The sequence below is a fragment of the Mirounga angustirostris genome, unplaced genomic scaffold (assembly GCF_029215605.1).
Source record: "Mirounga angustirostris isolate CCGP_5_RB_7025 unplaced genomic scaffold, mMirAng1.0.hap1 SCAF_12, whole genome shotgun sequence".
Lineage (NCBI taxonomy): Eukaryota > Metazoa > Chordata > Mammalia > Carnivora > Phocidae > Mirounga > Mirounga angustirostris.
This window is the reverse complement of record NW_026991720.1, coordinates 71264482-71277753: the sequence shown is the minus strand read 5'-3', so window position 1 is coordinate 71277753 and position 13272 is coordinate 71264482. Positions and strand designations below refer to the sequence as shown.

Below are 13272 nucleotides of genomic sequence, written 5' to 3'. Positions count from 1 at the left end.
GCAGACTGATAGGGTGCATGGAAGAGTGTTTTCTTACTGATTTTTCTCTGCCATTTTGACTGTCTTTTGCATTTAGGAAAATAATGTTTAATGGTTTTCAAAGGCAGACATCAACATTTTAATTCTGTAAAATATCTGATTTTGTTGTTAATAGACTTTTTGCAATGTCCTTGGTGAACATTATACTTCTGCTTTAAAATGTGAAGTAAATGTAGAAGAGAGAGAGAGTTCTGGTGTTCACACTTCTGAAAATCAAGAACTAGAATTGCAAGATTATAGATATGAAGTTCAAGGTAATAAAATCTGACCACATTATCTTCTTAAGTCATTTAATGATAAACTTTTACTTTAAATCATTATTCAATCACTTAATATCTTTTTGGATTCATGCAATCTTCTACTTAATACAGATTTTTATTTTTGTAATGCAGTAATTGTGATATAAAGAGAACCAAAGATGTCTGCAAGTTTCCTTGTCTCTTTATCCTTTATTCCTCTACTCCCGTGTTTTTTGTTGTTCATAATTCTGTCCTTAATTTTACACCATAGATCCAAAACTTTGAAAGTTATTGTATTTATTAAATACATTTGTCAGTGATTTTTTTTTAAAGAATAAGAAGACCTACATTATCTTTCTTAATAAGAATCCTGTATTAGTTTATTTTTACAAATTATGATCTCAATTAATTTTTTTAGAGGTAAAATGTCTTCTACCCCTGTCCATTTATATGAATAATGAACAAAATGTATACAAATTAATGAATACCAAAAGACATTAACATATTTTAATATGAAATCATCAAGTTATCTTTGTAGCAGGTCTTTTACATTAATGAGATTGAGCTTTTTGGTAACTAAATATATGAAATTTACTTTTAGTAGGCAGTTTTCTAAAGTTATGAATAGATAAATAATACTTATTGAAAGAAGCAGACTTTTACTATGAAATGAAATTATTATAATTGTTTATCATCTAGACTTGCAAGAAAATATGCAAACTCTTCTCAACAAAGTAACAGAAGAATACAACAAACTCTTGGTACTTCAAACACGATTAAGTAAGGTCTGTGAAATGGAAAATGTATTATGTTTTCATTTATTGTATTATGTGCTGTTTTGTAAGCTTCACCAGGAATTCTAAAATAAGTGAACATGATAAAGATGGGGGAAAAGTGACGTATTTATAGTATCAATGAGCTAAAGGAATTTCTGCAAGTTGAATATTTATTTACCTCTTTAGAGAGTTTTGGAAATCCTGATAAAATAAACATAAAATGTCAGATTGTAAACTTGGTGAAACAGTTGTATTTAATTTTACATTTAACAGTTTTTTTGTTTTTTTTTTTTTTTAAAGATTTTATTTATTTGACAGAGAGAGAGAGAGCACAAGCAGGGGGAGCAGTAGAGGGAGAGGGAGAAGCAGGCTCCCCGCCGAGCAGGGAGCCCGATGCAGGACTCGATCCCGGGACTCCAGGATCCTGACCTGAGCCGAAGGCAGCTGCTTAACCAGCTGAGCCACCCAGGGGCCCCTACATTTAACAGTTTTAAAGTAGTGGGTCTGTTTTAGAGAAAAATGGAATTAGTGTAGTTGTTTAGAACATAGCTAACGTGTTATATATGTCAAATTTCTTTCAAGTAGTTGTTTTAGAAATGTGTGCATATAAAACTCAGAGAGTATAGATGGCATAGTATGATTTATTAACTATATCAGGAAGATAAACAGCATATATTGGCAAAGATAAATGTTGTAATCTTCATGTTGTAGAAAAAAATCCAGAAGGATCTCTATGTCTATTTATTTGCAATACTTTTGATGTCATTATATTAAATTGGGTGGATTTAAAAGATTTAACTAATAGGGAGTGAAAGTTCTATCAGTGATGAGGGATGCTGTAGCTGAAATTCTTGTCTTTTTCTTTCTCTTCCCCTCCCTCTTTCTTACCTTCTGTCTTCCCCTATTTTTCCTTCCCCCTTTCCCTCGTTCCTTTTCTCTTTCTCTTCCTGTGCAAGTAAGCAAACTTTATCTTGCCTTTTCTAAAACTTATGAGCCTACCCCAGTATCTTACAGATGACTTTGTAGGAGGGAGGGTTAAAGAATCCTTCTTTAACTCTACATTTCCCTACAATAATTACTTTTCTATTTCCCTTCATAGCCAAAGTGTTGAACCCTATTCAGAATCATCATACCATTTCCTTACCAGGAATCTTAGCAGTTTGGATTTTTTGTTTTTCTGCTGCCCTCATCCTGCTTCCAGGGAACCTTTTTCTCTACTCATACTTGGGTTACTGAGGGCTGCTAAGAAAATTAGATGTGGATGTGGTTTAGTGACACCACGTAACCATGGTCTGACATTAGCTGGACCCTGTGGATCACTTGACAATTCTGGTCATTTATCCTCTCATAGTCCCTTCAGTATTTCCCAACTTCACAACTTCTCCTCAAGTCATATATTCTACTTCTACTCCCCTTTTTGTCTTTGCAGTTGGCCTTATCTCTTATTTCTCTGCAAGTATCAGAGCTATCAGTTATAAATTATCTCAGCCTGCTGCCTCTAGACCTTATGTATTTCTTTAAATCTGTGAATACCCTAATTTATTTTCCTTTTGTCTGAGAAGATGTTACTCCTTTTAATAACCAAGGTTATTTTATTTCCTGTGCTTTTGTTAGTATCCCCTTCTACCTCCTCTAAGATTGATAACCTGTCCCTTCCCTCTCTCCTGTGATTTCAGCTCCTTTGTCTCTGTTTTTTCTGTTTCTGTCCTTTCCCCTAACACATTCCTCACATCTCTCCTATTTAGAACATAACCAGTCTTCAATCCTGTATCTTCCTTTGTGGTCTGTTTCTCCTTCATTGTCATCTTCTTTCAAAGAAAGAATAAACTGAAGCCGGAACTTCCCATCTCTTCTCTCTCTTCTACCCATTGTAAGCAAGCTCTTGACTTACACTTCACTATGCTTTCTTTGGCAAAAGTCAGCGGGGATTTCCTTTTTTTTTTTCTCCCCAAGTTTTTACTTAAATTCAAGTTCATTAACAGCAGTGAATTCTTGTCAGATTTCCTTTCTGTTTTCTTACTTCCTTGTTTTCTTTCTTTTAAAAATGTTGCTTTTCCTATGTCAGTACACAGTTGAAGCTATTAAATAGTGTAGGAGGGCTTACAGTAAGTAATCCACAGTGACGGATTTGTGAGTGAGTGAGTGAGTGATTTGTCATTTTGCCTCTTTCCTTTTAGGATGGTGAGTGGGGAACAATTTGCTTTGATGAGACACACACCTCCCTTCCCCAGTGCCAGAATGTGGGAAGCTTAATCTGGAACACAAACACCTGCACTAACTTCTTTAGCTCTCCCCAGAAAAAAAAAAAGTGAAAAAGTGAATTCACCTTTTAACCCAGTAAGGTAGCTACAACCACAGAGGTATCCCCGAGGTTGGTTGGGATCACACTTGGCACTACCGTACATCACTGCCTAACCTCTTAGCCTCATCTTCCAATCCTCCTCCTCATTTTAGCCCTACTGAAATACTTAGAGTGTCCCAATGCACCCTGATCTTTCACACCCCTATTGCATGTTGTTTTTTCTGCTGAACAGTGTGCATCTACCTCCAGTCTGCTTGGTGTGTTCCTACTTGATCTAGTTGGTTCAAATGTTACTTCCTTTGTGTCCTCTTTACCTATCTTTCTAGACTTTGCCATTTCTTCCTCCATTTTCTTAGCATCTGTACAAGCCTATGCTTATTACACTTATCTTTTTCTGTTATTTTAAATATTCCATGACCCCCGTCTTTTTTCCCTGTTCCCATAGCTCCTTATACAAATTTGCATTTATTACTTTTCTTGTTATTATAATTATTTATTTACTCTTTTCCTAGCTTTTAAGCCTTTCAGAATGAGAGAGTCTTCTCTTTATTTTTATTTCCTCTTCTTAGCGTGGTGCTTGGTTATGCACATGGTAAAGGCTTAATAAATGTTTGCTGAATGAATTAAGTGAAGGAATAGAAAGGTTAGGCTGGAAAGTGAAGAATTTACCTGATGGGCTTTATTTTCTTTGGGAAGTAAGAGGCAAGGTCCTCTGTTGAAACGTACTCAGGCAGTTAGGCATGGGGTAGAGGACTTGATAAAAGTAATAACCAACTGAAATAGCCTTCATCAGAAATAGCTTTTATCCTGTTGCTCACCTGCTTTTTGTGGTATCTTTTGTTCATCTAGTATAGCAAGTCCAGACTCTCCTCTTGCTTTTTAAAGTGCTTTGTAGTCTAGATCTTTCTTATTTCTAGTTATCTTCCCCCATCCTTATCCAAATTAAACCCCTCTCAACAAGATCATTGTTTTCAGTAGTTATAGGATGGCTGTTCTTTCACAAATGCTTACTCTTTCTTCCTTACAGCTTTTCCTAATCATTGCCCAAAACGATCGAGGCCCAAGTCAAGTTTGACTTACTCTGTAATTACACACATCAGTCTTTCTGTTATTGCCCTTAAAGTAAATTATAGTTTAGTGCTTCTTGTTTTTTTTAAGAGACGGAGAGAGGGATGATGCAGGGGGTGAGGGGTACAGAGGGGGAGAGAGAGTCCCAAACAGGCTCCACATCCAGTGCGTAGCCTGACGTGGTGCTGGATTTCATGATCCTGAGATCATGACCTGAGCTGAAAATAAGAGTCCGACACTTAACCGACTGAGCCACCCAGGTGCCCCTCTAATTGTTTAATTTTATTTCCCCCGCTAGTTGATAAATTCTGTGAGGGCAGATACCGTATTTTTTTTAACTGATTTTTGTCTTAGTTTCCCTTGTCACAGTGCTAGTCGTGTAGTAGATGATTATTAAGTATCTGATGAATAACTAAATTAATACACATATGCATCTGGCAAATTGCTGCCTAATTTTAATAGTAAGGAAACAACTTGAGATTTATCTGTTTTCATTATTTTCCTTACTTTTGTGTAAAGAACAGCATACCAATTGTCAGTTTCCTGGAGGTACATAGGTTATAGCCAGAGATTCATAAAGTTATATTATCAATTTTTTGTTTTTTAAAGGAAGCTTGATTTTTTTTTTAATATTTTATTTAGGGGCGCCTGGGTGGCTCAGTTGGTTAAGCGACTGCCTTCGGCTCAGGTCATGATCCTGGAGTCCCGGGATCGAGTCCCGCATCGGGCTCCCTGCTCGTCAGGGAGTCTGCTTCTCCCTCTGGCCCTCCCCCCTCCCATGTGCTCTCTCTCATTCTCTCTGTCTCAAATAAATAAATAAAATCTTTAAATAAATAAATAAATAAATAAATAAATAAATAAATATTTTATTTATTATTGGACAGAGAGAGAGAAAGAGACAGCTAGAGAGGGAACACAAGCAGGGGGAGTGGGAGAGGGAGAAGCAGGCTCCCAGCCCAGCAGGGAGCCTGATGCGGGGGCTCAATCCCAGGACCCTGGGATCATGACCTGAGCCGAAGGCAGATGCTTAACGACTGAGCCACTCAGGCACCACTCAGGTGGAATACTTTATCAAGTATTGATAAACATAAAATTTACTGGGTATGAGTTGAAATTCCAAAGCCCAAGTCACATTATAAATATTATATGAGCTTTATACCAAAATTCTGTGCAGTTTCTGTTTTTCTATTAAAATGAACTTTCTGGGTATGACTGAACAATATACTTACTAATATAATTGCAGTGCTGTGAAGGGAATGTGAATCACTGTCAGAAGAAAGCAAAAAATAAGTTGGAAGGGAAAATATTTGTATCAGTGTGTTAGAATTCTGAGTGATTTTGAATGAAAACATTTACAGTGTAAAGCTGCTTTAATACAGTTTTCAAAATGCTGGATCATATATTTATGTCACTCCTTTTCTGTTATTTTCAATAGGTTCAGGGACAGCAGACAGATAATGTGAAACTTGAGTTTGCAGAAGGAAACCTACCAAAAGAGGAAACAGAGTTATCAGCCTCTCAGATGACCAATTTGCAAGACATTGGTAAATTTTGATTATCTACCATGGTGTAGTGTTTTTATATCAAATATTTGGTCTTTTGATTTTTTACTTTAAAATTTGAAACAACCTAGTGGTCTTGGGCATTTCACTATAATTCCTCTCATCTCAGTTTGCTCGTTCTCGTGTGGAAGGTTTGGACTACTCCTCTCTGACTCCTTTTCACTTGTTCTGTGAGTCGCAATTGTTTTCCGTTTAAAGACATGCTATTGGTACATTTAGGGGCACTACAGACGTGAAGATAGAAGAAATGATCTTGAGAGGCGCCTGGGTGGCTCAGTTGTTAAGCATCTGCCTTCGGCTCAGGTCATGTTCCCAGGGTCCTGGGATCAAGCCCCGCATCGGGCTCCTTGCTCTGCGGGGAGCCTGCTTTTCCCTCTCCCACTCCCCCTGCTTGTGTTCCCTCTCTTGCTGTGTCTCTCGCTGTCAAATAAATAAATAAAATCTTTAAAAAAAAAAAAAGAAAGAAGAAATGATCTTGAATTGCACTGTTCATTTTTTTTGTTTTCATCAGTCAAAATGAGTCTCAATTGAAACTTATTACTACTAAAAAAGCATTATTTTTTCAAAGAAGGATGAATAATCTCTGCACACACAAAAAAAGTGATTGTGCTATTTCAGTAAGAAATTTATGGGGTTTTATTTTGTTTGTTTTTTGGGTTTTTTTTTTTTTTTTAGATTTTATTTATTTATTTGACAGAAAGAGACAGTGAAAGAGGGAACACAAGCAGGGGGAGTGGGAGAGGGAGAAGCAGGCTCCCTGCAGAGCAGGGAGCTTGATGCAGGGCTCAGTCCCAGGACCCTGGGATCACTACCCGAGCTGAAGGCAGACACTTAACGACTGAGCCATCCAGGCGCCCCTCAGTAAGAAATTTGCCTTGAAATGTGTATTTTCTTCTCTTCCTATAACTTAGATGTCTGTCATGAAAGCAAGTTATCTCTGCAAGATTCTGAAAAAATTAAACAACTTGAAGGACAAGTTCAAGAATTAGAAAACCTCATATCCTCTTTGCAGCAACAATTGAAAGAAACTGAAGAAAACTATGGGGCAGAGATCCACTGTTTGCAGGAAAGGCTTCAAGCTGTCACTGTATCCACAGTTCAGCCAAGGTACCCATCCATTTACAGTTTCATTCAGCAGTATTTATAGCTTAGTAACAATCATAGCATGATTGTTTTTCAGTAGAAAATGTAACTTAAGCAAAGTTGCTTGAAAGAGACGGCATGCCGCATTATCAAGAAATAAGAACAGAAGATAATTCTTTGAAATGTCTGAAGTAAATGCTGTTATAAACCAAAGACATTCTATTATAGAGATTTTACTTACACCTTTATTTTATAAAGATTCTGGTTGTTGTTAATCTGTTGGATTAAATCAGAGAGTGTGCATGTATTTGTTACTTATCACATGCCTGGTCTTTACTACTTGATGTGGGGCATACCCAAGAAATATAAGATATGATCATTTCAGTCATGGCTGGACTTTCTCCACCTAGTTGTCTAATACTCAGATTCACTGTGTCCAAAATAGAACTCCGGATCTTTCCCTGGAAATTTGCTCCTTCTGCAGCCATCTCCATCTGAGGTGACTCTTCTTTCTCTCCTACTTCACTTCCAGTCTATCAAGAAATCCTGTTATCTCTGCCTCCAAAATACATCTAAACTGGACCACTTCTCACTAGCCCCCTGCCCATCATCTCTCACCTGGGTTACTACAACTGATCTCCCTGTTTCTACCCTCTTTCCTAAAGTCTGTTCTCAACTCATTTCCACAACTTTGCTTTTAAAATTTTTAAATTTGCTTTTAAAATTTAAGACTGATCATGTTAGTCCAGTGCTCTTCTGTCCTAACAATGCCTTACTCAGTCCTTCATGATGGTTCCTTGTTATCACTTGGACTTTATCTCCCACTGACTTGCCTGTCATTATTCTCACACCACACATTCTCCTTGAGATCTTCAGACCATCAGAATCCTCCTGCTTCAGAGACTTTTCATTATCGTTTCTTCTACCTAGAATGCTCTTTCTCCAGATATTTACATGCCCAGCATGCTTTGGGTCTTTATGCAGATATCATGTTCTCATGAGGCCTATACTGATCACCCAATTTAAATTAAAATTGTTCTTTAGAACTCTGTACACTAATTTCCTGCTTCATTTTTTTTCTGTATTACTTAATAGTGTCTGTTTTACATATGTAAAGCTGTATATGTATAAAATAAAAAAAAAGTCTATATATATTTGTAGGGGACTTTGTTTTGTTTGCTTTATTGTCTGCCTTTTATGAAAGACTTAAAGCTTGGTAATGGTGGGGATTTTTGTCCATCTGAGTCATTGATGTATCCCACACCTTGTAATAATTCCTTCTGCATGGTAGGTGCTCAATAAATGTTTGTTAAATGAATAAGAGAACAGCTCATAACTTAGGAAGTATGCTTTAATATTTAAACTACCTCTATAAAATGTTCAGAGATTTAATCTAACTTTGGCTGGCTCTGCTGTTCTAGGATTGATATCTTCATAGGCACTTATTAATGGAACCTCAAGCCAAAAAAAGATTTTTTTCCTTTGAGACAAAATACTAAATGTCCACACTTCTTTGGTATTAGTTTGTTTCCCCTTCTTTTATTCGGAGTCTGTATGTAGGCTTTGGAATTATTCACCCAGCCTTGGCACAGACTTACAAAGCTTTCATCTTATTTGAGATTAGTGGCTCTTAAACTTGGCCATGCATCAGAAACACCAGAGGTTTCTGAATACTTAAAATTAGATTACTGGATTATACATTTGGAGAGTCAGACTCAGTAGCTTTGGGATGGACCCTGGACATTTGTATTTGTAACAAGATAATTCTGTTGCAGATAGTTTATGGACTGACATTTAGAAACTACTACTTTGGGTTTTCTGATATGAAAGAAAATAAGTAGATAGCAGGAAGTCTCTAATAATCAGCTTTCTCTCTAAAGCATGAAGAAAAGGGAGTTTTCTGGAAATGGAGACTTATTTGGCAATTATTGCATTTGAGCTTTTGTCACCTTACCACCCTCTCTCAGAGTTTCTGTAATGTCAGTGGAAGTGTGTTGACAGTACCTTTCCACTAAGACCATTAGTTTTCTACCCCCCCCCAAAAAAGAGGTTTACTGACCCATGTTCACTCCTACTAATAGTGATGAATCAAAGTTATTTCTTGTAAACGCCATCACATTTTTGGATACAATTATGATACTTTTTGAATAAAGAATATGTGAATAAAGAGTTTTCTGTTCTTCTAAGATAGATTTGAGCTAGTTTAAAAAATAATTGAGTCATTCATTTAACATATATTTGGAGCTGGTATACTAAAAGCCTTTTAAAGGTCTCTTAGAGCCTCTTGGAATGACTGTTGGCTTAAGAGTCAGATCTGCATTTGACACCTGATTTAACCTTTTACTGGCTATATGATCTTGGGCAGATTATTTTAACATATCTAAGTAATATTAGGAACAATAAAAGTACTATCAAGATTGTGAGGAATAAATGAAATAGTGACAGAAATAAGCCTTGGCTAGATGTCATGGAGGAAGCTTTAGATCTATATAAAGTGGCCTTTTCCCTCAAGGGACTTCTAATCATTGAAATAGTACTTACTACAAAATAATTTTTAAGAAGTAGTAGGTTAAGGAACATAACATAGTGATAGAACCGAAGTGCTGGAATTTAAACCCATGTCTGTGTGGCATCTTTAACTGCACATTTTTGTAGTAATTGCCTATTGGAGTGGTTCCAGGGGAAATGGAAATGAAGGGATGAATATCAGATATTGGGATAGAAGGAATGTTGAGAACAAAGTGAAGGGGAAAAACAAAGATGACCCTGTGTTGTTTGAGCTAGAGAATATGGAGAATAATGGTATGTTAATATAAATAGAGAAGTAAGGCCAGTGGGGAGTAGGACCTTAATTATAAGAGGGGAGCAGTGAGTTTGGTTTTAGCCAGATTATTTTTTGAATTTGGGATAAACAGTTCCAAATTCTGTAAAGCTATAGAATGGAGTCATTGTGGACTAAGTACCATTTTTTATTAGATTTGGGTCTTAACAGCTGGATAAATAATTAGGAAGGCTTTCTAAGCTATGAAAAAAAGAATCAAAACATGGAACCAAGGATCAGAAGAGTGTATGCAAGAAGCAGTGAGGAAACAGACAAAATTGTGAGACAGAAGAACCAGGAAAGGGCAGAGAAGAAACAAAAGGGAGATAAGTTTTTACAATCATTTTAACATGAACCTAGAACACAAATAGGCAGTTCACAGGAGAAGAAACATACATGGGAGTAAAATTAATGTAACTTTTTGGAATATGGCATTATGTTAAAATTTTAAATATTAAGCCTAACATTTATAAGATTTATCATCATAGAGAAAATCCACAAATGTGTGCAAGAAATATTTATGAGGATTTATATTATAGCATTATTTGTAATAGTGAACATTTGGAAACAACCAAATGTCTGTCAGTAGGGGGTTAATTATGCAAGTTATTAAATGGGTTGATGATAACTTGTATCTGGCCAATTTGGGACAGAATGAAAGAAGAGGATAGAAGAGAGAAAGGAGGAGCTGGGCAAGAGGGGGTGGAATAAAGGCAGCATGGGTGCACATGAAAATAGAAGTGAAAAATTGTATTAGCCAGAAAAAATTATAATTTGCCCCTTTATTCTTTTTCCCATGGTTGCTAAATATTAATCTTACCATGTTTTTATGACCCAAGTTAAGCATTCTAAGAAAACTTTTTTTCAAAAAATAATACTTGTAAAACAATACAGAATAAAGACACGAATACCAAAAGACAAATGAATAGATTAAAAACAAAATCTGGAAGTGACTGTATAAATTAAGAATCTTCCTTTTCTTGCCTCTGCTCCCCAGTTCCGCTAGAGGTAATCATTGTTACTTTTGACATACATTCATCCAGAGTTTTTTCTGTGTCTGTATATAAATAATTTTTTAATAAAAATGAGATTTTACAGACTTCTACTCAGTAATACCATAGATATTTTAAAAATGTCTGTACCTGTAAATAGCTCTACATCATATATTTGTAATACACTTTATAAAATGGCATAAAATTCAATGGTGATCTGTTGAAATATTCTCTCATTCAATTGTGTTAGTTTAGTTTTAAATGGAAAAATTTAGTCAAAAATACGATTTAAGTCACAATACCTGTAACTCTTGATCTGTCATCTTTGTTGCCCCTGCCCTAATACACATTTTATGCATGCTGTAAATTTGGATTAACAGTAAAACTCACAACTCTAATTCCTTCACTCTCTTTTATTTATGTTTAGTTTCTCCATTGATTCAATGGTAATTACTGAATCTGATGTCCGGAAAACAATATATCCTGGAAGTTGTCTAAACCAGAACATTGATGGTACAATAGAGGTATTATATCTTTAAACTGTTGTGTGCACTGATTTTATTTTTCTTACTGTCATTTTTATGTCTATAGTATTCAATTAATAGCTGCTGAGAGATAAGCATAATAAGAGGATAATACCTTATATAAAAGACCCAGAAGAACATATAAAGAAATTTAATGTATTTTCATAGCATAGGACTAACACAGTTAAAATTGAGAGGTTTTTTTTCCCCCTAAGTATGTTCTAATTTTAAAATGTGTCTTGTTTTGTATAACATTAGCTGTGTAACAAATTAGTTTCAGTGCCCTTGCCAACAACTTTTCTTGCCACCATAGGAAGTTGAGCCAGACCACCTCTAGAATAGTATTTAGGAATCCTCAAAATTCAAGATGCTATGGCTGGGACAATAGACAAGGCCTCCTTCAGCACAGGCCATCTGATATATAAAAGCCCCTCATCTTTTACAGTATGGGCCCGCTGGCTAAGCCACATTCTGCGGGTCCTCAACATTGTATATACTCCCAGTTCATGGACACTTTTCTGAAACTTACAACTACAAAACCCTGATCTTAATTCAGTAGATTTTTAATTTCTTAACTCCTATAGAAAACAAAGATCATTGCTTTCTCTTGTTTTGGATACAGAGGAGAGATGTTGGCCATGTATCTTGATTCTTCTACACTCATCCTATATGGAATATTCAGATAATTGGTAAACAATGAAATGCTTAGATGCTGAGAATATGTTTACATTTTTTAAAACTTTATGGTTTTTTCTAGTTATAAAGGTAATTTGTATTTGTAGAAAATTGGATAGTATTAAAAGATATTAAGAGGAAGATAAAATTTGCTTATAATTTCATAAGCAAAGATAGCCACTGTTAACATTCTTAAAATTAGATACTTAATTATATTTAAGAAGTGTCTTTATCACACCATAGAACTATATTAGTAATTAAAATATGTAAATATATTTCTCACTTAGCATCATTAAGTTCAGTGTAGTAAGTACATTATTTAGTAGAATTATACACTAGAATTATTCACGAGAATTATTGTTTTTAATTAAGAGCAGAACCAAAACTTGTTAAAACTTCTCAGAAGTTTTCTAAGAAACATTGATCTTTTGAGGATATTTGAGGGTAGAAGTTTAAAAATAAGTGGTGTATAATTAGTATAAACAAGTATGTTATATTTTGCTTTTTAATTTAGTTTTCTGGTGACTTTGGAGTGAAACAGGAAACAAATATGGTTAAGTTGCTGGAAAAACAATACCAAGAACGATTAGAAGAAGAAGTAGCTAAGGTAAGTTTATAGTTTGTTAGGTTATTATGGTTTATATTCCCTTCAAGCCTTCAAAAAACATAGATTTTATTGATAGTGCACTTTTTTTTTTTTAACTGTTTTAGTAGTTTCTGTATCCAACATGGGGCTTGAACTCCTGACCCCAAGATCAAGAGTCAAATGCTCCACTGACTGAGCCACCCAGGCACCCCTGCACTTTCTTTTTTAAAAGTTTTATTACATAGGGGCGCCTGGGTGGCTCAGTCGTTAAGCGTCTGCCTTCGGCTCAGGTCATGATCCCAGGGTCCTGGGATCGAGCCCCGCATCGGGCTCTCTGCTCCATGGGGAGCCTGCTTCTCCCTCTCCCACGCCCCCTGCTTGTGTTCCCTCCCTCGCTGTCTCTCTCTCTGTCAAATAAATAAATAAAATCTTTAAAAAAATAAATAAATAAAAGTTTTATTACATAGCTTATCTTTAAATTGTCAGTTACTGGTATCAATCCCAGTTGCCTTTAAGCGGAATGTTCTGTGAACTTTTCTTTACGATAAACATTTTTCTTGATATGGAAGAGTAATTGGAAACTTTTCAGGGATGCCTGGGTGGCT

At 35.7% G+C, this 13272-nt stretch overlaps 1 protein-coding gene across 15 annotated transcripts in view; it reads left to right on the top strand.

Annotated features, from left to right (window-relative positions):
- AKAP9 (A-kinase anchoring protein 9) overlaps positions 1–13272 on the top strand; it is a 199005-nt gene that overhangs the window by 100666 nt on the left and 85067 nt on the right. For all 15 annotated transcript variants that reach the window (XM_064575277.1, XM_064575283.1, XM_064575281.1 and 12 more), the window contains 6 exons: positions 155–293; positions 978–1063; positions 5860–5968; positions 6898–7093; positions 11310–11406; positions 12596–12688. In XM_064575277.1, coding sequence (XP_064431347.1) covers positions 155–293; positions 978–1063; positions 5860–5968; positions 6898–7093; positions 11310–11406; positions 12596–12688 — 720 coding nt within the window. The remainder of the gene's footprint in view (positions 1–154; positions 294–977; positions 1064–5859; positions 5969–6897; positions 7094–11309; positions 11407–12595; positions 12689–13272) is intronic.